The 27,844-nt window shown below is 37.0% G+C and overlaps 1 protein-coding gene across 1 annotated transcript; it reads left to right on the plus strand.

Annotated features, from left to right (window-relative positions):
• Positions 1-365: 365 nt before the first annotated feature.
• RBPJ (recombination signal binding protein for immunoglobulin kappa J region) lies at positions 366-27,270 on the plus strand. Its single transcript, XM_009565452.2, is given in 12 exon segments — positions 366-1,198; positions 2,092-2,131; positions 5,511-5,606; positions 14,170-14,335; positions 15,464-15,638; positions 17,151-17,288; positions 17,503-17,615; positions 19,331-19,471; positions 20,709-20,733; positions 20,736-20,863; positions 21,563-21,666; positions 22,588-27,270. Coding segments are annotated over 12 exon segments (1,536 nt in total). The 5' UTR covers positions 366-1,104; the 3' UTR covers positions 22,904-27,270.
• The last annotated feature ends 574 nt before the right edge of the window (positions 27,271-27,844 follow it).

Genomic DNA, 27,844 nt, shown 5'->3' on the forward strand with positions numbered 1-27,844 from the left:
GAAGGCTGAGGTACTTAACAACTTTCTTGCCTCAGTCTTCACTGCCAACTGCTCTTCTCACCCCTTCTGGGTCATGGGACAGCAAGATGGTGACCAGGGGGTAAACCCCCCTCCCACTGTAGAGGAGGATCAGGTTCATGACCAGCTGAGGAACCTGAACGTATATAAGTCTATGGGACCTGACAAGATGCATCCCAGAGTCCTGAGGGAATTGGCAGATGTGGTTTCCAAGCCACTCTCCACGATATTTGAAAAGTCGTGGCAGTCAGAAGTCCCTGGTGACTGGAAGAAGATTAATATTGTGCCATTTTTAAAAAGGGTAGAAAAGATGACCCTGGGAACTATCAACCTGTCAGCCTCACCTCTGTGCTTGGGAAGATCATGGAACAGATCTTCCTAGCAGCTATGCTAAAGCACATGGAGGTGATTAGAGGCAACGAGTATGGCTTCACCAGGGACAAGTCTAGTATGACCAACTTAGCAACTTTCTGTGATATGGTGAACACAACAGTGGACATGGGAAAAGCAGTGGATGTGATCTGTCTGGACTTTACTGTAAAGACTTCGACATGGTCCCCCACAACATCCTTTTTGCTAAATTGGAGAGATATGGATTTGATGGGTGGACTGTACGGTGGATAAGAAACTGATTTGATGGTCACATCCAGACAATAATGGTCAACAGGTTGATGTCCAAATGACAAGTGGTGTCCCTTGAGGTCCATACTGGGCCCAGTGCTGTTTACTATCTTCATCAATCATATAGAAGCGAGATAGAGTGCATTTCAGTAAGTTTGCAGATGACACCAAGCTGAGTGGTGCAGTTGTCACACCAGAAGGATGGGAAGTCATCCAGGGGGACATAGACAGGCTGGAGAAGTGGGCCTGTGCGAATGTCATGAGGTTCAACAAGGTCAAGTGCAAGGACCTACACGTGGGTCAGGGCAATCTCCAATTTCAATACAGGATGGGGAATGATGTGATTGAGAGCAGCCTGCAGAGAAGGATTTGGGGGTGCTGATTGATGAGAAGCTTGACATGAGCTGACAGTGTGCACTTGTAGCCCAAAAGGCCAACCATGTCCTGTGCAGCATCAAAAGAAGCATGGCCAGCAGGTCAAGAGAGGCGATTCTGCCCGTCTATTCCTCTCTTGTGAGACCTCACTTGGAGTATTGTGTCCAGTTCTGGAATGCTCAACGTAAGAAAGATATGGAAGTGTTGGAACGGGTCCAAAGGAGGGATACAGAGATGATCTGAGCACCTCCCATAAGGGGGGACAGGCTGAGAGAGTTGGGGTTGTTCAACCTGGAGAACAGAAAGCTCTGAGGAGATCTTATAGCCACCTTCCAGTACCTGAAAGGGGCTACAAGAAAGCTGGGGAAGGACTGCTTACAAAGGCTTGTGGTGATAGGACGAGGGGGAGTGGGTATAAACTGGAGAAGGGAAGATTTAGACTGGACATAAGGAGGAATTTCTTCGCTGGGGGAGTGGTGAAGCACTGGAACATGTTTCCCAGGGAAGTTGTGGCTGCCCCATCCCTGGAGGTGTTCAAGGCCAAGCTGGATGGGGCCTTGGGCATCTTGATCTAGTGGGAGTGTCCCTGCACACAGCAGGAACATTGGGACTAGGTGATCTTTAAGGTCCCTTCCAACCCCAAACTATTTTATGATTCATGAACATTCAAGGAACAAAAAGGTATTTCTGGGAATTTGTCCTCTTGGGAGGCATTCACTGTGGTTTGTCAAATCTGACAACTTGATAACTGCTTTTAATCGGCATTTCTGGTCAATGCTACAGCAAAGATCTCCTGGTTATTTAGATACTTGTGATATCACAACTTTTAAAAATCTGAACTTTTTCTCAGAAAGTGGGCAAAGAAAGTTTATTGTTCCGAATTAAGAAGCCCTCTGCTGCTCTGGGAAAAGCTATTGCAAGGAGGTGGTTGATATTTTAGAAGTAACCTACCTGGGAAATTACAAAGAAAAGACAGCAAATTCCAGTAGATTTCAAAAATTGTAAAACTGGGGTAGTATTTCACTGTAAAAATTATGTCTAAACATTTGGTTTTAATTTGGCAACTTATTTTTTCAGGAAATTTGGAGAGCGACCCTCAACCGAAACGGCTCACCAGGTAAGCATTAAAGAAATTCTTTTATAACAATTTTCTAAAGTTATTTTTTAATTCTCAGAAGGATTTCCAAGTTAAAAAATCGTGGCTTGCTAATCCTAGAGTTTTAAATATCAAGACTTTTCAATTGCTGTATGCAATCACCAGCCAGAAGTAAAACTGAAAAGTAAATTGCTTTTTAATAGGATATTCAAAATGCTGTTTTTAGAAATGATGCTGTCGTCCTATTATTGTAGATTATTCAGTAGGATGTGAATATGCTTAGTTTTAAGTCTGCAGAAATGAGCCAAATTTAGTTTCTTGGGTTAAAGTGACTTGTGAGGTCATGTAAAATAACACTTTTTACTGCCAAAATTCAGCTATTATGTTACTGCTGTCATGCAGCAGATAAGAGCAAAATTAACAGTGCTGTCAAGGAGCTATCTTAACCAATCTTTGGTGAACCCTAAACAGTTAGATGGCATCAAGTAGTACCATCAAGTAAATCCAATTGAAAAAGTGTTTAGCATGACTGGAGTACTTTGTCTGAGTCGCTCCTGGTCTGCCTGGGAAGTGTTTACACTAGCTGCTGTTAAGTAGTCATCAGTTTTTCAAATTGTTGCAGCACAGAATGCAAATATTTATTTTTCTTTGCTAATCTTAAGTAGCTACTGAGTTTAAAATCCACTAGATAATTGAAGTACAGAAGATGTGTGGGATTTTTTACAGTTGTGTCTTAATACTGCTGCATAAAGACACAGAAACCCATGGTCACTCTGTCCTACTTCTGTTTTGAATGAAATTATGATGTCTTATGTAAAGTGCGGTGGGAGGAGCATGTACATTTGGGGGGGGGCGTGGGCTGGGTGTCTCATTGAATTTCTGGATAAGCTTTGGGCTGGCTTGTGTCACTAGCTAAGCTTCATTTCAGTGTTAAATTGATCTATACTGACTTATAAGCAATTGACTAAACATTGCTGTTTCCTGTTGGCCTAGCTATTTTATTGGATATTTAAAGATACTAAGTTTTAAGTCATAAACTGTTTTCCATCTGGAGCAGTAACACCTGTTAGTATCACACTGAAGTTGCTGATTAAATTTATCTTCCATGGTTTAAAAAGAACCACAAAAATAGATTGTCATCTATGATTTCAGAACAACATAAAAAATAATGACTAGTCAGTGTAAGGTTCTTTACCTAAGTTGTGTAAATGTTGTGACTGTAGATTTTAGCTACTAGATGTGCCAAGTACACTGTCCTGTGAGCATAGGTGGGCATCTGGGAACTGCTAGCCATTCTTCAAAGCAGTAGCTTATAAACCTTTTATATACTGATAAAGGGTGCGAATAAGCAACCTAAGTGTTTCCTCTGGAGAGAAAAATGCTGAAACAGAAAACCACAGATTTTTAAGAATATCAGTTATCTATGTAATGCTAAAAAATTTATTTGTAAACGCCTAAAGAAATTTAGTTCAATTATTGGAAAATTACTCTGCTATTTTTTGTAAAAGCGGGCCTGTTTATCTAATAATCTGTTCAATATCATGCAAGCTCCAGCAGAATATCACTGCTTAGTTCATACTGTGCAAGTTGGTTTTAGGTGTAAACCATAGTAGAACTACCTTCATAGAGAGTTTTAAGATATAATAATAAAAATGTTGTGTGAGAATTGCAGTCATTTTGTGTTTTAGCAGTGGGAAGGAGTGGAGAGGCATGTTGCTTGTTCTCCATGGAGCTTGGCTTGTACAAGTACACTCTAGCAACAGAGCAGTAGGAAAGGCAGAATTTCTTCCTCCTACAATGCTAAATAAACATTAGATAGCATCTAACTTTTTTGTGGATGGGTTGCTGATTTTGGATATTCTTTTAATAGTAGTCAAGTTGAAAGTTTTTAATATAACAGATGTTCTAGTTTAGTATGACAGTACTCTTAACAGAGTATTTCAAACTGGCAGATAAAAAGTTTTTACACTACTAATGCAGCTAATATATATCATAATGAAATGTGTAATAATTTTCCAATGAATTATGTTATGTGGTTTAAAATCTGTTTGTAAACAATGGTTGTAAATAAAGTATATCTGTGTCTGTGTGATTGAGACTCTTCTTCCATCTGTTCTGTCATGGATAAATACCAGTTTTTACTAATGTCAAATGTAGTTAAATCAAGTTAGTCCAAATTTAAAATAGTAATTCAAGTCTTTTGTCTGTTATATCCTGCTATTTAGACAGAAAATCTAGCTTAGCGATCACTGTCTTATACAGGCATGACAAATGAAAGTGTTTATAAAAACCATGATTAGCAAAGCTGGATTTTTGTTGTTCAACAACCCCTGCCCCCATCTACTTGCTTTTCATTATGAAAGTGTACATAGAGATTTCTTTTTGAAAAGAGCTTTTCAACAAAATATTGCATTTTGTTTTCCATCTTTTTTTTCTGGAAATGTTTTCTTGAGAAGCCAGGACATTTGTTTGCTTTTGTTTTCTAGATCTGTCTAAGACAATTCAAATGTTGGGTGCAGTACACAGACCCACAGCCTTCTTTATATAATTCCTGTTAAATTCATAATTTCTTTTTTCTGGGTGGGGATTCAACCTGCAAACTCCTCCAGGAACTTAAAAGTCTTCTTGTCAGCATTCCGACACAGCTAAACCCTTGGGTGTTGAATTTGGCGTGCTGCTTAATGAACAGTTAGATTATTACAGAGAGGAATGATAGGGTGTATTGTGCTCTTAGTTCTCTTAAGGAATGGCTGTTAGTGTGTTTGAGGCAATTATAGCTTTTATGTGGTGTCTGTCATTACAGAGAAGATAAGCAATAGAAAATCTAATTTTATTTTTTTTACCTGATTTTGTGCAGCAAATGGATGTTTTCTCTGGAAATTTAGATGAAACAATAAGCTGAAGAATTTAATCTTTTCTTGGTATCTTCACAACCAAAAAAGAAAACTTTGCATAAACATTTCACTGATTTAGTTAATAGCTTAAATAAATATTTCAGAAGGATTCGTCATTGTGTGAGACAAAATTGTTTAAGGAGACAATACTGAATAAAGTGTTCTAATCAATATTTGTGGCATGCTATTCTATAAAATCTAGCTTTGAACGTGATGTGGTGATTGGCATTGATACAACTTTACATCACAAGCAGGTTTTATTCTGGCAAGTGTAGTAGTATTTGTAAATGACCACAGAGTCCTGCTGCTAGCTTCAAGCAAGATAGTTGCTTCTTTTTGCTGTGCAGTTGTCCTAAAAATCAAACCAAACTCATCTCTATTAATGGTTGCCTTTTTCAAATTTCAGGTGGAGGGAAAAGGATTGTCCTGAAGCTGTCTTTAGACTATTATCATTGTAAACAAAACTAAAAGCACTTTGAAAGATTGTTTTGTCTTCTAATTTTTAGGGAAGCAATGCGAAATTACCTAAAGGAACGAGGTGATCAAACAGTGCTAATACTCCATGCAAAAGTTGCGCAGAAATCCTACGGAAATGAAAAGAGGTAAGTGTTCTTTCCTGACTTCCTTCTACAGCTTCCCACTAGGGAAACTATAGTTTGTAGACTAGTGCGTAGGATATGCAGAATTCCTCAGACTTTATGAAAAGTAATAAAATATATGCTCTTGTAAGTAATTTACTTATGTAACAAGTGCTGCAAATCTGTGGGATTCAGTATAGTCATGCCTATTTCTACCAGCTGGTTCTCTGATCTGTGGGTGAAGTTCTTCCTAAAATTCTGTAATTTTACACCTTCCACTTTAAGTCTGGAGTAAACAAGGTGATTAATGGTGGTTGTTTGTAGAGGAATTTTTTCCTGAGTAATTTCAACTTTATGTGAAAGGGAAATTGCTCAGCTCAGTAAGATACTTCTCTGAATCAGATCTCTCATACCTTTAAAGGAAATGGCAGGTCAATCATAAAACAGTAAACATTCTCTCCTGAAAAAATCAATATGGTGCGTTTTACAGCAAGAGGTAGTTTAATAAGGGGCAGAATCTACAGGTATGTGTGAGGGTAACTGCTTTTTAAGCAAAGGTGAACTTCTTTCAGATTTCCCTGTATGATATTTTTATTGCATGGCTTGTAGAAGCAAATAGTGTCATCCTTCACATGCAGATTTCTAGTCCTCTTCATAGAATCATAGAATAGTTTGGGTTGGAAGGGACCTTAAAGATAATCTAATTGCAACCCCCCTGCCATGGGCAGGGACATCTCCCACTAGATCAGGCTGCCCAAGGCCCCATCCAACCTGGCCTCGAACACCTCCAGGGATGGGGCATCCACAGCTTCCCTAGGCAGCCTGTTCCAGTGCCTCGCCTCTGTCATAGTGAAGAAATTCTTCCTTATGTCTAGTCTAAATCTGCCCCCCATCTCTTATGATGAAATAAAATTTTCTTTAAGTATAAATAATATTTTTCAACCTTAAATTTTATTAAAATAAATAGTAAGTATTGGATTAGGTTCCAGATACTTTGTATTATTATTTGTTCACCGCTATTCAGCACATTAATAGTTTTGAATTCTTAACCTTTCTTTCACTACAGTTGTGTGAGTCCTGTTACATCATTAGTTTTTCAGTTTTGTGAGATTTGAGATTTTAACATATTTATATATGAAAGTGTTAGAAAACGGGTATCTGTTAGAATTAAGCCTGCAAAGTTCTGAGTTCATTGCTACCAATCTGAATCACACTTTGTGATATCTGTGAGTCGCAGAGATACAGGCTGTATTTTCAATTGTTCTTCAGTATTTCATGCCAGAGTACTTTCAATATGTGTTATGATTTTCTGTTTGCCAGTGTCTCAAGTCCTTTCTTTTGGGCATTGTTCAGATTTTGCAGCTCCATGGAATTGTTTACTCAAAGTGCTTTTTAGATCTCCCTGAAATTCTTGATGAGAGTCATGTGGGAATTCAGTGAAAGAGGAAGGAGGAGAGGCATGAAAGCAGACAAGTCTGCTTTATATATGCTTTATAACTATACAGACCTGTGTTGCTCACTGCTGTGCTTAAAAGCAAGAGGAGTTGCAGTGCAAGGCCTTCCTAGCAGTAAATGATGACCTTAATCCTTTGCAGCAAACTCAAACACCATGATAATACAGGGACCTCTGATAGTTATCTTCTCAGATTGTGTAGTCATTCAAGAGTTGCCTAGTTAAGGCTTACTGCAGATGAGGTAAGCACATTACTCCTGAAAAATGAGATGTCTGCCTGCAGATAAGAAAGTGACTTTCTAAACTGTGTCTGTAACTTCAGTCAGTCTGTTTTCCTGGGGCCGAAGCAGCTCATGAGGGCAGGAAAATACTGCAAAGGCAAAGCTGTCCTGTGTTTTGTTATTTTGGAGAACAAATTGCATTAAAATATAGGAGAAAATAAAAAAAGATCAACTATGTAACTTTGATTATTAAAAGTTCCATTACTGTTTGAAGCATTTACCTAAGTGTTTTAACAAATACAGTTCAGAGCTTCAATTTGGTATTCACTTACAGTTTCTGAAGGTTCCTGTGTTCATTTCATAGCGTTGCTATAAATTCCTGTTGCCTTGAATGTATTTGTATACTTCATCTGATGCTTTAAAGGTCACTGCGGCACATACATTACCTAAGTACTGGTAATGCTTGGTAAATTAGTCATTGGTTTCTCACTGCTTGAAACAATTCCTAACTGGAATTAAGCATTCTTTTAGCACTTCAGATTTTGTGAGATGCAGTTCAGTTGTCTATCTCAGCATAACTGCGTTTGTTGATTAAAAGTATCTCAGATTCACCTTCTAAAGAATGAAAGCATATCAAATGAGTGTAGAGAATTTCAGAGTTTTGCAAAAATAATATGGTGGTGAACTGATTGCTATTCTGGTACATGTATAAAATGAAAGTTTGGAACACATACTAAGATTTCATTTTTCAGTTTAAATATTTTAGTTTCTTTTATGTTTTAACCTGTCATTTAGACTGTCACTGGTACTGTTCTGCTCATTCCCAGACTCTTAGCATCAGTAGTGATGTCCTGTTGTTGCCAGCGCAAGCAAAAATAACTTGTTAAATCCTTGCATCTCTGTGTGCCCCAAGGTGCTTAGTGAAACTGAGTGATGAATTACTATCTTCTTTTCTTTTTTTTTAATTGCTTCTTTTTCATTCATAGCTGAACATACCCTTTGGTTCTTCAAATTGGAAAATTATTAAAGATTTAAGACAGCTTTATGCAATTAGTCAATCAAATTTTCACATTTTTTATTAAATACCATTTCCAAAGTCAGTTGTTTGCATACATCTGTTTTATAGACAGAAACCTATTTCATACCTGCTTTTGAGGAGAAATTTCATATTTTCCACACGACGTCATTATGGCATGGATATAGTCTTGTGAATTTTAGATCTGTGAAGAATAAGTTAAATTGGACTACCTTTGTAACTAAGATTTCAAGTTATGAAACGAGTTACTTAAATTTGACATGTATTTCAAGTAAATATAGAAATCTAAAATAACTCAAAACAAACTTTTGTTCCAGTCTTGAAGCCTTGTTTCTTGTGAGGTCATAGAAAATATTTATCATTAATAAACTTTGCATGGAGTAATTAAAAGGTCAGCAGAATAACTACCTTTCATTATTTCAATTGAGGCCTAGTCTGTGGTGAAATACTCTGTTGAAAACTCACTATAGACGGTGGAGATCTCTGTAGATCTTGCATAGTGTGATCTGATTTAAAGATCTGTCACAGAAAACACGGTTCCAGGTTGTTTTCATATGAATGGAGAACTCTCGGTTAATATGAGGGTGGTCTTAATACTTGTCCCTAATAACAGTAAGGAAAGGCGGCTTTTTTTTTTTTGAGTGGACTCTTCTTATTAGCCTTGCTTTTCTCAAAGTTTATGTTGTCTAGTTTAACAATGGAGCCAGGAGCTAAGAAGCTCAGGGATGGATTTTTGTTGAATTTAAGATTTCTAGCCCAGTATTTCCTGTTGGGTGGCTGTCATCTTATAAAGGAGTTCTGCTGACTAAGACTCAGGTGATGTTTAGTCCCGATGAGTGTGGGTGTTTGGCTTGTGCTGCTATACTTTTTCTATATTTACTATTCACTGAGGCCTCTCTCTTCAGAGGCTGAACAGTGTGAACATCCAGCAGGTTAAAGGACTGAAGTGTTCTGGATTCCAAGATATTGTTCATCAAGTAACTGTGAGCCAGTTTGGTATTTGTGGGTAAAATGCTGTTCTGATTTTAAAACATTATCACTCCTGATTAGCCTGAGAATGGTCTAGCTGCATCTTGTTTTACAGGTGTTAGTGAAGGAGTTTCTGTAATTTCTGCTTAAATACTTTACTGAACTGAATGTGCCTGCCCTTCTGGTTAATGTTCATATTATTGATAGAATAGCCTTTTCCAGGGCTTACCCCATGACTTCACTACTTCATCCTTAGCACTCTAGCACCTAATGATTTTTCATTTGTGTGTTGTTATATTGTATTCTCTAGTGAATAATGTTAGTTCTTTGGCTCCTAAGAGGGAAAGGAGACTGCTGAGTAGTTTCATGCTCAGGAAATTCGGGTGATTGACAAATGTACCTTCTGCCTTAACTGACTTGGAATTGGCCAGCAGGTGCAAAGGAAAAACTTCCCTGCTAATATCATCCTGAACATAAAGAATAACAGCTGGTAGACACCTCTAAATCCTCCTGAAGGCAAAGACTTCTGTAAGATAAACAGGGATGGCTTGGATGATTTTAAAAAAAGCAAACCTTAGTGAACAGAAGCCTGTAGTTTGAAAACAGCATTGAGTGCACCAGAAAGGTAGCAGTGATGTGAGCTGATTTTATTTTCCTCACTGCTGATTGCTTCCTGGCAGCTTCAGTTAGGGTAGCTTCTCTACTTGAAAGTAGCATATTTTCTCTGTATTGATTGCCCTTAATTGACTGAAGGAATATTGTTCTCTGCTTCAGTGATTATCTGATTTAAAACAATATTCCAGATGGTGCCAAAGATTCAACCTATTCCACTTCCTGTTGTTGCAGTAGAGACTTGGAAGCCACTAGAAATTAGCTTGTTCTTCTCTTCAAGTTATTTGGAACAAAGGGGTTCATTTTTTGACAAATCTCAGCTTGGTTTTCTTGCTATGAAAGAAAGTTCGATTTCCAGTTGAGCTGATGGAACATACCTGTTGTAGCACAGATAAGTAACAGCTTTCTTCTGGTTGCTGTACTGAGTTAGTGAGCCTGGGGTCTAGCTTGAGGTTGGTAGTACTGTGATGTTTCTCACTTGAGCAGCCCATGAAATGAGAGTGTAATAAGGCACTGTGGCCATTCCCTTTGCTTTTTGGAGGTTGATCTTCTGACCTTTACTGGTTAATATCAGTCCCAGTGTTTGCTTCATTTAAAGCTGCGCATAGTTTTAATTACCCTGGTCACAAATTCTTGCAAGATGCATAGGAGAAGCATCACAGAGAGCCTCTTCTGAGAAAGTAAGAGCCAACCACAAAGTGCTGTAGAGATATGTTAAAGTATTTGCAGAGATGTAGTATCCCAAAATGTTGCCTTGGTTCAGTCATTGTGCTTTACATCATCCAGTAGGAAGCGCTGAATTTGCATCTCATCATGCAGATCTAACAAGCGTGGAATAGGTTTTGTCTAGGAAAGACATTCGTGGTTGTTAAATTTGCAGTAATGAAAGAGTTTTCGGAGTTGATCAACACATATCATGTGTTTTTTAGATCAAGTTGTTGGGTGTTTACCTCATGGAAGAATGTACTTGCATTGCTTTACTAATCATTCAGCAAGGAATTGCCAGTCTGCTCATGGCATAGAGAAGAGATACTAGGAGAATATGTTATAAATCCAACAAGGAAATTATATCCTACGTGATTTTCCACTGTTTACTACTTCTGCTGAAAATTCTGAACAAGCTCAAAGAACCAGACACAGCTGCCTTTCCTTCAACGTAATTTTCTTTTTACTATAGGTCAGATTAATATTTCAGAAGAATGTTTACCTCCTACTCAGTTGTACTTTAGTTATGTGGTTAAGAAAAGAGAAGTAGGCCCTGTAACTCAAAGGTCAGAGTGTTTTCATTTGTTCCACCAAACATTGTCCTGTCTTATTTCCCATCAGTAACACTAGAAATTACTTGATCTAAATCACTTATTCTGGGGAGGTGATTTTCTTTCTCTCTTTTCCTCTTTATAGTTATCTGAGAGCCTGACTCTCAAAAACATTTGCATTTGTATTTACATTGGAAGTATTTTATTAATGAGAGAACCTGTTCCCAGCAGTTATTTTATGCATATCAAAGACTCTTTAATCCTCTGTGAAAATTAGGAATACGAGGATACTCGTGGCTTACTTGCGCTATTAATCTTTTCTATAGGTGAGTTCCCATGATGGTAAATATGAAGTAAAAAGCCCCCAGACTGTACTTGTCTATCTGAAATGTGACATAAGAGGCTGACATATACAAAAACACACTCAAACTGTGAATGTCCAGACTTCCCCTTGTTTGGGAGTTTTAACCAAACTTCAGATTGTCTAAGCTGCAAAAGTCTGTTCCTTTGTTCAGTAATTGATAGTTTTCCAAAGTTTTTCTCTGTATTGTAATGTAAAAAGAGTGCTTTAATTTTTGTGGCTTGTTTTCTTTTTGTTAGTGGGTTAAAACTTTTTTTTATGGGTCGTTATTGCCATCTAGTGGCCATGGTTCTCCAAAGGACTTGGTTTAGCATAAAGCTGAAAATGAAAAAGGATAGGAAAAAGGTTTGGGATTTCTTTTTTTCTTGTGTTCTAACTAGTGAGATAAATGCAAAAGAGTGCGTGAGGAAGAAACGTAAATGTGCCTTATGATGTTATACCTGCATAGGATACAAGGAGTTTAGTTTCTTTTTTGCAGAGCATTGCTCAGTTAATAAAGGTTTATATTAATTTTTAGTCTGTGTATAATTTCTCTATCAGCATTAACTTATAACTCTTGAGAAGACAATTAGTGGGAGACATCCATTAACACTCAGAAGATCTTGTATTGTCACTCGAGTTTGAGTTCAGAAGCTGACTAGGTATGTGGGGTGTTTTTTCTGGCATCTGATGAGTTTGTTTTCAGAAGGTCAACTCTTGAATGAATGTATCTTTTACTTGAAGTTTAATCCCCCCAAAACTGCATTTTCTAATCTTGGAGTTAGTTCATAACTCCTGTTTGAAAAGTCTTGTTCATTAAGGAAATGTGACAGTGGTCCTCTGTGATCATTGTCCTTGCTTGACTCCCTGCCAGTCTAACAAAAATGTGACTCTCATCCTGTTGCTACCTTCCCACCCACGTGTCTGTATCTGTATCTGTGTATATGTGTTTTTAAATATGTGATCACAATTGTCTGCAGTAGTGGTTTTCTCAGTGTAATGCTAAATCTGTTGTTTCTTGCTCTGTTTTGATTTTCTGTTTCCTAAAACATGCCAAAAGTTGTAGCAACCAGAAGATGAACCTATAAACAGTTTGGTAACAATAATTACAGTATTTGCATCTAGATACAGGGCATATAAATTAGTTTGGTTGTGTAAAAGTAAGTATACACCTTGTACTTTATTATAAACTTTATGATTTTGACCATTGTCATTGCACTGTATCCATCAGTCCTTGTAAGATCTTTTTTCCTTTAGGGTAGAAAAGCATTTGAGGGAAATGAGGTCATGTAATTTACTGATTTAATATTTGAAACAAATGCAAGTGAAAAGTAGGAAATGCACTTGGCTTTGAGGTCGGAAATTTGTGGTAGGAAGGGGAGGGCTTAATTGTCCTATAACAGAAACATATGGTGTTCTTTAATATATATCCCTATTGCATTATTCAGCATCTTCATGAAGAAAGATGGAACAGGAGTCAGGAAGCAGAAGATAAGAAGCAAAAGGCGTAATAGCAAACAAGAATGTGATACTCATTGTGTGCTGTTGATAATATTTATTACTGCTTACTCTTTCTGTTCATGGCGATTTAAAATTTTCAGAACATCTGTTCTTGCAGTAGTAAAGTTACAATAACCCATTGTAATGTCAGATAACTTTAAATTTCGGCTTTGATTCATGGCTGGGGTAGTGGAAGCATTCTCTTGTGCTGCTTCTGTGAAAGTGTTAAATTTCATTTTTTTAGGTAGTTTATTGTGTAGTTTCTCAAGTTGACAATTCCATTAGGAAACATCTGCTCTGCAAGTTGGCAAGTTTATACCTGTTGCCTTGCTTCTGTGTTCTGCGTTTTCAATTGGAAGAAAAAAGTTCCAGAGTCTTTGTAGGGCCCCTAATTAGCCCAAAGGATAAAAAGTTGGTAGTTAAGTATGATATAATAACGCACATGAAAAAATGTTAGTTGTTAAACTGGATGTATTCATTCTGCTTTTTTAATTTTGTTCTTAACTAAATGATGGAAAAAACCACCCTGCAACTGTTTGCTAAGTTAAAGCCAAAAGTGATTAGGATTTGCATTTAACCAACTTATTGTATTATAGTGCTGCATTTAATTTTGAATATGTTGCTATAAGTAGCATCTAGACTGATTTCAGTCAGTGCTTGTAAAGACTAGATCACATCTTTTAGAGTTACTGATGAAGATGTAAAATCATACACTCCATATAAAAACTAAAAACATATTTGTACTTGGACAAAATAGGTTCTCTTCTTGCTAATGGCAAAAACAGTAGCTGCTTGGGAGTTGTAGTCAGCAGCTGTCCATTAAATTAGTCTGTCAAACTATTCTGTCACAGTTATCACTGCATCATGTTAAACACCTACAAAAGCAAAGCACTGTCATTACTTTTAATGCCTTTTTACTTTCTTTGAATATCTGTTTGTAAGGGTAGAAAGTTTGTTTTATAGAGATGAAAACTGTTACCTGTCATATATTGAACTGGAAGGATACTCAGTGACAGTGCATCTTATGCCGAATTTTTATTTGCATTTTAGAAAATCTTCAAGGCAAATGAAGAGCATGCACATATAAACTCAAATGCAAAGTATGAATGGACTGAGAAAGCTTTGGGTGCACAGCAGTCTCTGTCTCAAGAATTTTCTTTAAAGCTATATGTAATCTCTTAATGCATGTTTCATTTTCAGGTTTTTTTGTCCTCCTCCATGTGTGTATCTTATGGGCAGTGGATGGAAGAAAAAAAAAGAGCAAATGGAACGGGATGGTTGCACTGAGCAAGAATCACAACCTTGCGCCTTTATTGGAATAGGAAACAGTGACCAAGAAATGCAGCAGCTGAACTTGGAAGGAAAGGTAGAAGTGTAATAAGCCACTCGGATTACTGCAGAGGATATTAGAGCTACATGGTGCATATTTCAAGGAATACCTTTGCTTATTTTTGATAGCTTTTGTTACACTAGCAGATACTACATAAGTGGTTCAAAAAAAATCCCTCAAAAATAGGTGGGACAATTGAATAGATGGATTTGATTCATGAGCTCATAGCAGGCTACTAACCTTTCATTTGGAGGTTGTTGATTCAGTAAACTGTTAGGTTATTTAGTAGGCATCGATGGTTAACTGAAGTAAGGTTTATGCTCCAAACTCCATGTCCCTCTCCCTCGCTTGCAGGAATGCATAATCTCATCAAGGAATTATCTGTACAACATCTGCTGCTGGAAGTGTTCTTTAAGTTCCTTTGCATATGAAAAAAAAAGAATTGAAAGGCCATTTTAATAAATTTAGTAGATATTTTTTTTTTTTACCATGATGCAAATTGCTACAACAGGTTTTTAAAGATATTTGTGAGTACTTACACAGTTGGAATGAAACTGGCAGCAAGAGTGCTCATTTAAGCTAGTTGTTTTATTAAGCAATATTTTACAGCTACCTAGTATTTTCAGCACGGTCTACTTAGAAGTGCTTCATATGTTGCTGAATAAGAAAAGGATAATTAAACTTCTTTTGACATTTTTTTTAAGCTCCTGTTGTCACCTAGCTTAAACATTTAGTAAAAGGTAACTTTTGAGTGTTTCAAAAGCTAATCATCTCCCATCCTTTCAATAAAAGTTTGGCTCAACACATTTTCTGCACAGGCAGCTTCTAGTGCCTTCCCAGTGTACTGCCTGTAAAGCTATACTCAAATGTGATTTTTAGTAATGTTCTTAACTACTCACAGATGGCTGTGGTCTCTAATCATCTGTTTCCTGGGCCTGATAATGGTCTTTAGAAAGACGCTGAAGTACTGACATTGGGTGCTGGACTTCACAAAGCTAAACGGTAGCCATGAAAGATCCGTATGGAAGAGATGGAAAAAGCCGTTTCTGATTTGTTTTAGAAACTATTGCATCAGTTTTATGATTGTGTTCATAATTAAATACACGCAGTTTCTTGAACTGCATTGACTTGAAAGAAGGAACAACACTGTGTTTTCGCCTGCAGAATTATTGCACTGCCAAAACATTATACATATCGGACTCAGACAAGAGAAAGCACTTCATGTTGTCGGTAAAAATGTTCTATGGCAATAGTGATGACATCGGTGTGTTCCTCAGTAAACGGATTAAAGTCATCTCCAAACCTTCTAAAAAGAAGCAGTCATTGAAAAATGCAGACTGTAAGTATTATACAGTTCTTTTGTTTATGTAGCAATTTTGCCTCCTACTAATTTTTTCTTATGTATTCTGAGGTCTGACTATAAAGTAAATAAAATGAAATTTACAATTTCTCTTTGTTCTAATGTATTCCAGAAGTGTACACATCAGCATATTTTAAAGTATTGCAATATAAATAAGTTACACTGAGTTTTATGCACGCACAGTTAATTATTTAGTATATATAAAAGGTCCACTGAAAAAACTTTATTCTGAGGAGTGAATCCGTGTAGGCAAATGCATAGAGAATGCTCTCCCTCAGCTTTCTAAGCTGTTGGCTCTCTTCAGCTGCCATGATCTGGTACTTAGGATGTTTTAATCAGTATCAGAGATAGCTTTCAGATTGTGATAAATGAGCAGCATCATGTTATCCAAACTGCACTTCATCACGTCACAGTCACCTTCTTACTGGCTCATGTCATATTCATAGTTTTTATTTTTAATATCTTTTGCATGATTCCTTTCAAGTAATTGGTTAAGAAATCTGTGTGGTGATATTTCACCCAGATTTATTTGCTTAGCGTGTTTTTCAACTGAAGATATCTCTGGTGCTAATGTATAATTGGGACCATTTTTGTTTTTCCTCCAAAGTTTTTGCCTGCATACCACCAGAGCACCTCAAGAGATACCCTTTTTGTTTGTTTGTTTTTCTCTCTTTCTTCACTAGTGCTTTAAAAGGCTCTTCCATCTGTGTTGGGCTGGAACCCATTCACCTATGGAATGTGGATCTCGGGGCCGCTAGCTTTCCACAGACTAAAGGCAATCTGTTGCTGTGCAGTTCACGCCCGTGGGCTCAGAGTATGCACTGTTAACTTTGTATTCAGACAGATAGTTTTGATGGACAGTGAATATGAACCAAGCATTCTTCAGTAGTAAATATCAACCAAGTATGAACCAACATCATGCCCATTCCGATGACAAAATGCTAGTTGATGATTTTTTTTTTTAGGGGAGCAAGCTTAGCATTTCTCTCGCTTGAATGATAAGTAAGTTCAGATCTGAGAAAATTTCAAGTTGCATGGTTACAGTTTTACATAGTTATGTCTGTCTTCCTTTCAATTGATTGTGATTTGTGAGAATAATTTTTCTTTATACTTCATATGATCATTGAAGGTTGTCTAAGTACTTCACAATGGTAAGCTAAAGCTTCTGCTCAAAGAATCAGTTGTTAGAGAACTATGAAAAGAAGGGAATTTTCAGCTGGCAAGCACTGGCCAGTTTGACTGAATGGCAAAATTCTGTGGGCTAGCATGCCTTTGGAGACCAGCCACTGTATATGTTATCCCACTTATAATTTTGTGATTGTTTTTGGTCTGTTAAAAATATAAATATTTTCTAAATCAACCAATAGTTGAGAATTATTTATTGATTTCCAGTATTCATCATTTAGTTTACTGTATTTGTGACTTTTTGTTACTTTTCTGTGTAATAATGAAGTCATTTTATAATCTCAAGTCTGTATGTGTTCCTTGCAGTATGTATTGCGTCAGGGACAAAAGTGGCACTATTTAATAGACTTCGATCCCAGACAGTTAGCACCAGATATTTGCACGTAGAAGGTGGTAATTTCCATGCCAGTTCACAACAGTGGGGAGCATTTTACATTCACCTCTGTAAGTAAAATTGAAGCAATGTATTTTTTCACCTCCCTCACTCCATCCCCACAAAAAAAAGTCCTGCATTTTTTTCCTCCATATTAATTGCGCGTATGCAGATTTGGTTTTTTGCTGAGTGTATATTTGATGTAATACCATGATGTTAAATGTTCCTCCTATCAAGAAAAATGGTGATTAAAATAAATAATCTGAAAATTCTTGTTTTGTGCAGTGGACGATGATGAATCAGAAGGAGAAGAATTCACAGTGAGAGATGGCTACATTCATTATGGGCAGACTGTCAAACTTGTATGCTCGGTTACTGGCATGGCACTCCCAAGACTGGTACAGTTTAATTTCTCCAATGCTGTAATTAATTTGTAGATGGCTACTTAGTGTCATTGCATACTTGGGTTTGCATTGTTTACAATTTTTGTCTTTGTATGTTTTCCCTTGGTAATACATGTTTTATATGGAAAATGGCATTCATTTTAATAAAAACATATTTTTATATCTGCAGATTAATTCTGTAAGCAAAGAACAGACTGTAAAGAAGCATAGGGAATTTTTCAGAATTTAAGCCCACTAAAGTAGGTTAATCTGCAAGCTGTCCTTAAGAAAATGTCTGTTTTAGGAACAGTAATATAGGTCTGAGTGTAGTGAAATACTTTAAATATTAATATTTAGTAGAGGCATAAAGTCTTTGCAGCGAGTAGAACTGTTGCGTTAGAGTTCATCACAACTTTAAAAGTACTGTACTGATTTGAATGTAAAAGCACTTCAGCATACTTCTAAGGATAAAGAATTATACCAATATCAACTTACAAAAGTGTTTTGGACATTTATTAATACTGTTTTAAATATGGAACATTGGAAATGCCTTTGGAATAACTTTTTGTTAGAAGGAGATAATTTCAGCCCTTGTCTTTGTAACAGATACAAAATTTATTATATCTAGTTAAGGTTTATTAACAGTAATGTTTTTTGTAAATACGTTTAAGTATGATTATAGGGGTTTTTTTGCCTGTTTTATACACAATGCCTGCCTAAGTGGGATTTTATGTGACTGATAACAAACAGTGCTTCATATGAGAATTTGAATTTGCGGTTTATCAGCCCATTATGAATTTCATACACGGCTTTGCTAATTCCACTTTTAACTAGAAGCAATTTTTAGAATGAGACAACGTAAAACCAACCTTCCCTTCTCCTTCACACACTTACTTTGCTAGGACTGTGAATGAGAAATTCTCTCCCACTGTTTAACTTAGCTAAAAAAGAAGGTAAGCCTGCTCAGAGTAAAGGCCTTGGCCTTCCTGTCCCCATCCCTATGCAACCAGGTTGCATCCATATACTCTTTCCAGGTTCCCTGTCCCCTGCTTGTAGTGCCTGTGCAGTCCCCTCTTGGTCTTCAGTTTCACCAGCACGTCTTGAGTCAGCTTCTTCCCTTCTGTGCTTGATTTCCTACATCTGAGAACTGAGCGCTCTTGTGCTTTATGGAAATTATCCTGAAGTATTTGCCATCTCGGTTTGGCTTGCCTCATCCCTGAGGACCATTTCCCAGGTGGAATGACCAGCTGTTGTTAAAATGCACTATGACTGCTGTGTTTGCAAAACTGTACTTAAGAATATCTCAATACCTTTAGATCCTTACATTCAACTGTTCTGGTTCAACAACCCATCTTCCACAGAATGTCGTTGATACTATCAATGGTGGAAGCTTCTGTAGAAGTCTATTAATACATGACCTGCTGCTCTTTTGTACGAGAGTGTGGACGAAAGTAGATTTTGCTAAAGCATCAAGTTTTTTCTCCCACTGCACGCATGTATTTTATATATACATAAATATATAGGCGTGCAAAAAGCTATTGTACTGAGTGTTACTTCAGTTTTCAAAAGCATTGGGAATTATGGATGTAATATTGGTAATAAAACAGGAGGCATAGATATTAGAAAAAAATCTTTGAATCTTTTACTTCCTTTACTAATAGTACCTACGTAATCTGCAATGTCGTGAAGTGCAGAAGTCCTAAATATATGTGTGCAATTTATATTCACAGATAATTCGAAAAGTAGATAAACAAACGGCGTTATTGGATGCAGATGATCCAGTATCGCAGCTCCATAAATGTGCATTTTACCTTAAAGACACTGAGAGAATGTATTTGTGCCTTTCCCAGGAGAGAATAATCCAATTTCAAGTAAGTTGTTCAAAACTGTTTCAGTAGATGAAAAGTGTGGTTGTCAGGTTTTCTCAAACATTCCCAAAATATGTATGAATGCCTGTCTCCATGTGAAGCCAGTCAATACATGAGGCACTAAGCATGGCGTTCAGGAATTTCAGCATTCCAGTGCCACCTGCTGAGAAAGTTTAGCTGGAAGAGGAAAGGAGAGAAAGGGGGGAAAAGTGCCTGGAGGTGAACTGCTGTACGTGGAAGTGACAAGTGGGAATGCTTTTCTGGAAGAAGAGTCATAGTCTTTCAAGGATTTATGTGACAGAAGGAATAATCCGTTCTTGAAATGATTCTTGACATAGCAAGACTTTCAGAACAAATTCTGTGGCAATTGCCTTCTACTTTGTGGCAGGGATTTATCACCTCTGAAGAAGCCAATTAAGGATCTTCTACAAGCTCTTCCATTTTTAAAATCCATGTTTTTATTCATCGTGGGTTGAACTACATCAGTCCATTCGTGCCAAAAGAACTGTAATCAGCCTGTAGGAAAAATGCTGTGCATTGAAATAGTATTCAACAGTTCCTCTTCTGAAGTTGGAGTAGTAGTTTAGAAGCTCCACATGTTCCTAATAAAGTTATCAGTTGGGTCTTGAGCAAGTTTATCTGACTATTTTCAAGACGGTTGGTTACAGCTACCCAAATATCCTTGAAGTTTAAGGGAAAGAAAAAGAATTTAGGTTTTAAAAGTAGAAATTTGAGTCCCGTTTGTATCTACACCTGTGTTTTCCATCACTTTGTGGATAGTCAAGAACTCCCTAAAAAGAAAGAAAATCTTGTCCTATGGAAATTGTAAACTACTAAAATGTGTTCCACTTCAGTGTGTAGCTGCTTTAGTCACTTTGCATTAATACAACAAGACCTATTTTAGATTAGCTGCATTTAGTTGCTGTAGTTTGTTGGTTAATGGCTGTTCAATACTATTAAAACTATGAAAAGGGAACTAAAATAAAACCCAATAGTAGACAAAAGGTTGGAGAAGTGACAGTAGTCATAGGTGAGAATTAGGATGTTCTCACAAGTTTTCATTTTCTACTAGTTTTGATGAAATGTATGTGACTTTCTCTAGTCATTTTGTTTAGAGGAAAAAACACAAGGAATGTTCTTGAAAATAATAGACATCGTTACCGACTATGCGTTGTTGTTAAAACTCTGGCTAGCAAACAAGTCTATGGGACAGAGTTACAAACTTCTCTTTCTTTCCAAGGCCACTCCATGCCCAAAAGAACCAAATAAGAAATGATTAATGATGTGACTTCTTGGACAATCATAAGCACAGATAAAGCAGAATACACATTTTATGAGGGGATGGGACCGGTCCATGCTCCAGTGACACCTGTGCCTGTTGTAGAAAGTCTTCAAGTAAGGTTTTTTATTTTCTTTTGTAATAAACTCTTTTATGTTATGACCTTTGTCATACTGATTTAACTTTCACAGTACCTTTGTGGAATACTGTAGGAAAGATTTTTACTAGTTTTAAAAACAGGAAAAGTATTTTATGTTGAAATAATTTTTCTCAACTGCATTTTAGGAAACATGAGCTTGTCCATCACGGGAATAATATTGATATTGTCCTATGCATTAAGAACTTTATTTCTTAAAATACTACAGCAGTGATATTCTTCCGACTTCTATATTTAGAAATTGATTTCAGTTAGCCAATTACAAAGCAGCCAATTACAAATCAAAGAGTGTCAGACTGAAACCTCATTAAGAAAGACAGCGTTCTGCCTTGGGAAAACTTGAAGCTCCCCTAACACGTTCTCTGAAAGATTCTTTGTTTTCAAAGCCTTATTGATTTGTATTGTATGTGGGCACTATCAAAACTTATAAATTCCTTCAGGGTATCAAATTGTTTGGCAGTGTATTTTAGATGTGTTACTTCTTTACAGTTCAGTTGTGTTTCTTTCAGTTTTGTCTAGCTAATAGAAGCAGCACTGTCTACAGCTCTTGTGTGCACGTGAAGAAATTTTTTCTGTTTATTTTATGAGGGGGATGTTTGTTTTTATTAATACAATATATGTTTTTTTTTCTTCTTTTTTCTATTCACACCCTTGCCAGTTGAATGGCGGCGGGGATGTAGCAATGTTGGAACTTACAGGACAGAACTTCACTCCAAATTTACGTGTCTGGTTTGGGGATGTGGAAGCTGAAACGATGTACAGGTATGGTGTTTCCTACTACTTTTCTGGTGGTTACATTTTATTCCAGTCTCTACTTTGTGCCCTACAGAAAATGATCTAGTGCCGCTGGTTGACATCAGGCTCAATATGAGTCAACAGTGTGCCTGGCAGCCAAGAAGGCAAACTGTATCCTGCTGCTCAAAAGAGGTGATTATCCCACTGTTTAATGTTGGTGCAGCCTCACCTTGAATACTGTACGCAGTTCTGCTCCCCACAATTAAAGAAGGATGTTAAGATACTCGAATACGTTCAGAGAAGGCCAGCAAAGCTGGTGAAAGGGTTGGAAGGAATGTCCTGTGAGGAGGACTTTGGCCTTGTCCAGTTTGGAGAAAAGGAGGCTGGGAGGTGACTTCATTGCTCTCTACAGCTTCCTGAGAAGGGGAAGTGGAAAGGGAGGTGCTGAGCTCCTCTCCATGGTATCCTGTGCCTGAATGTGTAGGAACGGTTCGAAGCTACATCTGGACAAGTTTGGACTTGACATTATGAAGCATTTGTTTACCAAGTGAGAAGTCAGGCACTGGAACATGCTTCCTAGAGTCATGCACCCAACAGGCTGCCCAGGGAGGTAACAGGCTGCCCAGGGAGTGTAGTAGAGTCGCCTTCCCTGGAGGTGTTAAGGAACGGGTGGATGAAGTGCTGAGGGACATGGTTTAGGGAGTGCTAGGAATGGTTGGACTCGATGATCCAATGGGTCCTTTCCAACCTTGTGATTCTGTGAAACCTTTCAGTTTTTTAATACTCATTTGAACAATACCCTTAATATGTTTCAGCTTTTGGTCAGCCCTGAAGTGGTCAGGCAGTTGGACTAGATGATCTTTGTCGATCCCTTCCAACTGAAAGTAGTCTGTTCTCTCCTCTGTCAGCTAAAGTTTATTATACTCAGTTGACTCTCCTGTTTTTCAGATGTGCAGAGAGCATGCTGTGTGTTGTTCCAGACATTTCTGCATTTCGAGAGGGTTGGAGATGGGTCCGTCAGCCAGTCCAAGTTCCAGTAACTTTGGTCCGTAACGATGGCATAATTTACTCCACCAGCCTTACCTTTACATACACACCGGAACCAGGGCCACGGCCACACTGCAGTGCTGCTGGAGCAATCCTCAGAGCCAACTCAAGCCTCATGGCTTCCAGTGAAACAAATACAAACAGCGAGGGAAGTTACACGAATGTCAGCACAAATCCAACCAATGTCACATCATCTACAGCAACTGTGGTTTCCTAACTACTGTTGTTTGTCTGGACTTTAACTGACTTTAAGTGCTACATTCAAGAGAACGGAACGATTTTTGTGGTTTCATGGGAAAACACCTTTCCATTTTAGGTGATATTTGAAGCTTGTTACCTGCAAGTGCTGATCTTAAATACAGAAGCCACAATAAAAAAAAAACAAAAACCAACCAACATCCAAAACGCAAGAACTTTATTGAAAATCTATTTTTCAGCTGTTTTTTCTAATGGGCAAGAAACAAAAAATGTGGCTGGGATACACGTTGAGCAAACTAGAAAACATGAACACAACATAGTTTTTATGGACCAAGGAACTTGTATAAGCTTTAGTATAAAAGGTACATTTTCACCATACCTTTTTTGTATCACAACATATAGTACACTTTTGTTACCAAATAGTTTATATTTTTTTTTTCCTCTGAGCTTTTGCTCTGAAGTATATTCAGGTTCCAAGCCTGACCATGCTTGTATAATCTAATTACCATACTCTTCCAGTTTTAAAAAAATATATATATTTTTGGTCTGTGGCTGGAACTGTTCCTTTTTTTAAACTGAAGTCTTTTGACTTTTTATGAACTGAAATTGTTTTTATTTCAGCAAGTAGAACCTTGTAAAGGCCAGCATATTTTTTTTAAGATTATATGAAGTCTGTGCAAAAGCTTTAAAAAATGCCTCTGCCTTGCCTGCAATACATGCAATGTATGTTAACTTTAGTGCTCTGTTTTCAGTCATTGTTAATAGTTATTTCTGTTTTCCTTTTTTGAATATGTATTTATAGTGATAATTCATGAGGTTCTAACATTACATGAGTTTTTTTAAGTGGCATCTCAAGCAGTCATATTAATGATTGTTCGTGTCACAGGCATATGTTGGTGTTTTTGAAGGGTTGTTACTGGGTTACTCCCCCCTTTTCCTTGCTCAGTCATACTGCATCTGAAAATGTTTCAGGATCTGTTCAGGTTTTTCTAATCTTGTACATAATTTGTATTAAGTGTAAGTTAAATGTTTTATTTCTAAAGTGGAATGTTCCAAATCACTTCATTTGGTGGCATGTCTTCTGTCTTTTTGGCATGTAACTAAAATACCATGAGAAGTATGTGCTACAAATGGGATTGATAGGTGATGCCCATCATCACTGAGAAGCACAACAAGCATGTTTTTCTTCATACTGTTCAGTCAGTAGGCCAGACTTCGGTGTAACACTTGTATTGAGAACGTGCTTTCATTGTGAAGTGATCATACTGTAATAACTAGAAGTAAATTTTATTACTTAGAAATGGGCAAATAGAAAATCGTAAAAGCACTATGAAGATGTCAACTCCTCCCATCCTTATTTCCTGTGGGTGTCTCTTTCCTGCCAACAGCTTGTGCAGCGTTCAAGTCTTCTCTCCATCATAAATTCAAGGCTCATTTGCACTTTGACTTTGTTGGTTGTTGCTTTTGTTTTTAATTTTTACTTTGCCATGTTTTGTCCCTTCTTGGAGACCTGCCTGCTTTGTTTGTATTTGAAAGCATACCCCAGTAGTTCATTTGTAGTCACAGAACTAGGCATAGATTTGTAGGACAAGTTCTGATTGTGCGATCATCCCCTTTAAAAGCCAAAATGCAAGTTTATGGTGTGTTCAGAATTTCTATACCCTGAAGGAAGAGCCACAACTGCTGTGTAAATGTCAACCTGTGGCTTCCTACAGTGCATTGCTTACAAGCTTGTCTGTTGACCATTTTCATAAGGGTTTTATTTTTGACCACTTATTCCAGTTTCAACACCCACCACCATTTTAAAGCATTGTCTCTGCACCATATTTGTCTACTGTGATGCTCCATTCTACTTGTTTGCTTTAGGGCTCCATTGTGTGTGTGAAAACCATATGGTTAAAGGAAGAAATCAGTTGTAAAATGTACTTAGCTAATAGTTTAAATCAGTGCCACTGTCCTAAAATGTGCTTGTATTCTACCACAGGCCTTCATATTTGCTATTCTGTATTACAAAACTTACTCCCATGACATGGTTGTAACGCTGGTTCTTAGCACTAGTGAATGCTGCCTCACCTCATCTCCATTTCAGTGACCAAGGGCAGAATTCATTGTGGCCTTATCTCTGTTTTAAACTGTTTACTGGCATTTACTTGCAAATCTGTTTACCTTTGTATGTGCTATAAAATGTTGTTTTAATTCTGTTTTGGCAGGAATCATTTCACAGTGTTTTTGTTAGAAGCACATAAGTATCTTACAGTATGGCTTAATTCAGGAGCCACAGATCTTCATCATTAATTAGGCCATGAATTAAAATAAGTAAGATATGCATCAGATTTAGAAAGGTATTCAAGAACAAACCATGATATATACAGATTAGGAAAACAATAACAAGCCTTTTCACCTTCAAGGACTATTTTAAGTAGCTTTTCAGAACTTGACACCTGCTTTTTATATTCATTATTTTAAAATCTTTACATATAAATGCAATATTTTTTATATTCAGTTTCTTTACTTGCAATAATTTTGCCCAATAGATATAATATTCCTTGACTGGTAAAGAACCTAATGACTTAGCCTAATCTCTGCTGTTCTACACACTACAGCCAAGTGCGTGGAAAAAAAAAAGAGACTATTTCTGCTTACAAGACCATTTTAAACCCCATTTTTTCCTTGAGCGTGTGGCTCCCTTGTTGCCGGTAGTTATTCTGTAGTACAGAAATGGTCTTCCAGGTCTTTACTGTTGTTAAGATGTCCAGTTGTTCAGATATATTATCTTCGGAACATTTTCTTGTGGGGTAATGTTGTTACACTTACTGGCCTTGTGAGCTGTTAATCAATGATCCTGACGTTAACAATATCTCAAGATTTTGATAAAATGCTTTTAGAATGTTTCAGTATGAAACTTATAACGGTTCAAGTCTAGCTGTTAAGTCTATTGTTAATTCTGTATACATAGAAATTGAGTCTGTGTTCAGAATGTTGTCATAGTTCCAACTGTAGAAGAAAAAGCAGATTCAGTGCTCAAATTTAGCTATGCCTTTTCTTGTTCGGGACTGCATTTCAGAATTCAACACTAGTGTAGTCTTTAATAATCTGCTGCTGATGTTTTTCCTAATTATTTGCCCTGAAGGCATCCCACAACTGTTTTAATAATGTTATTGTGTACTACTATTGATTGCACAGACTTACATCATGGTTACCTGAAATGACATGAACTCAAGACGTAAATCGGTGAATTCCCCATATACAAAACATTAATGCCAAGTGAAACAAATTGTGTATTGGAAGTTAGCTACCCACTTGTAGGCTAAAATGACTCCATAGAGGTGTTCATCTTGAAACCAAGATGCTCTTCAATTATTAACCATATTATTTACTTTCTTTCAAAAGCAGCTGTGTTTATGAGTACTGAACAAATGTGTATACTTTCCTGTGCCAGACTTTTGACTTTGTTTTCAAGCACTGTACTGTGGGATTGAGTGGCAGCTTTGTTAGAAAAAGAAGTATATTAGGGTTTCTACTTAACCCTTTTAGGACTGAACAACTTATTCCCTTTAGAACCTGTAAAAGAAATGAGCAGTTCTAACTTTGTAAACATTCTGCCTGTGTTCAGCCCTGCGTTTGCCCCATCTGGAGGTGCTATGCTAATGTAATTTTTTTTAAATCCTGAGCACGTGTATACATTCAGTCTTAAAAGGGTTATTTTTGCAAACTCTGCACCTGTAAAGTTTCTTAGCAATAAGGTAGAAAATGAGCAGGTTTTTACCATAATTTTGTAGAATTAATTGCTCAGTTCCATATTTCATCAAGAAAAACCCTGCAATATGGGCAGTTTTGAGGATTAAATAAAAGTAAAATGTAAACCACATAAAAGTGTTTTTGTCAAGTGTACTCTGTGTGTGTACGTGCATATAATACTTGGTTTTATTTTTTTTTCTACAAGACTAAATATAAAATGCTGTGTTACTGTTGATGTGACAGACATAATTGAACGTATGTATGATGATATCATAAAAGTAGTTATGATTTGATCAGGTGTTGAAGCTTGCCACGTTTCTGTGGATTTTTTCAATGTTGACCAAGGAATATAATTATTTTTTTTTTGATGTGTGCAAATAAGCAGAGAGGACATCTACGGAACCAGAACAACACAAAAGAAGACCAACCCCAGGAATGGAAAAGTCATCAGTAGTTGTGAGGCTATGCACACTGGACCCCACTTAGACGGGATATGGAATGTCCACCCAAAAATCTAAGTCGGTTTCATTATTGCTTGTATTATTGCTGCAGTTGGATGAGAAACTGTTTTTTTTCCAATAATGTAAAAAAAAAAAAAAAAGAACCGGTTCACTTTTTTATATTATTTATTAAATAAGAAAATATTAACTGTGTTTAGTTGTTTAACTTTAGCAACTTCATTATTGTAACTAGTATTCATGACTTACTTGCATCCTTTTCTTATTTGCAGAGTGTCTGAGATTTCTTTGAGTTGGTTAATAATTAGAAATCTAGCAAGCTAGCTCATTTCTTGCTGTGACAGAATACTGTAGTAGGGCCTTAAAGAACAAGTAGAAATTGTGTGCTTTTCTGTTGTAAGCACAAGTGACAGTGACTTGTCCCTTGACACAGTCACAGGCACAGTCACTTGAGAAATGTTTCTGAGATGGGAAGTGGGCACAGCAGAGAAGATCTGGAATAGCAGAAGCCTACCAGCAGTAGTTTTGTGTTATGCTAATATGTGAAGTACCCGTTCATCAATAAGGCTGCGAAGGGACAAGAAGTGGTTCTTAAGAAGGCATGGTGAGAGCAAGACAAAGATTTGGTTGGAAAAAATAGTTTGTTAGACTATAAGAAAGCATTACATATTTATATTGAAGCATCAGCAAAGGTGATTGCCATTTTTGTTGACGCAAAATAGCCAGAAAGTCAAAACTGGTAGAGCTTCTGCTGTTTGAAACAG

This window comes from Cuculus canorus, chromosome 4, assembly GCF_017976375.1.
Source record: "Cuculus canorus isolate bCucCan1 chromosome 4, bCucCan1.pri, whole genome shotgun sequence".
Taxonomy (NCBI): domain Eukaryota; kingdom Metazoa; phylum Chordata; class Aves; order Cuculiformes; family Cuculidae; genus Cuculus; species Cuculus canorus.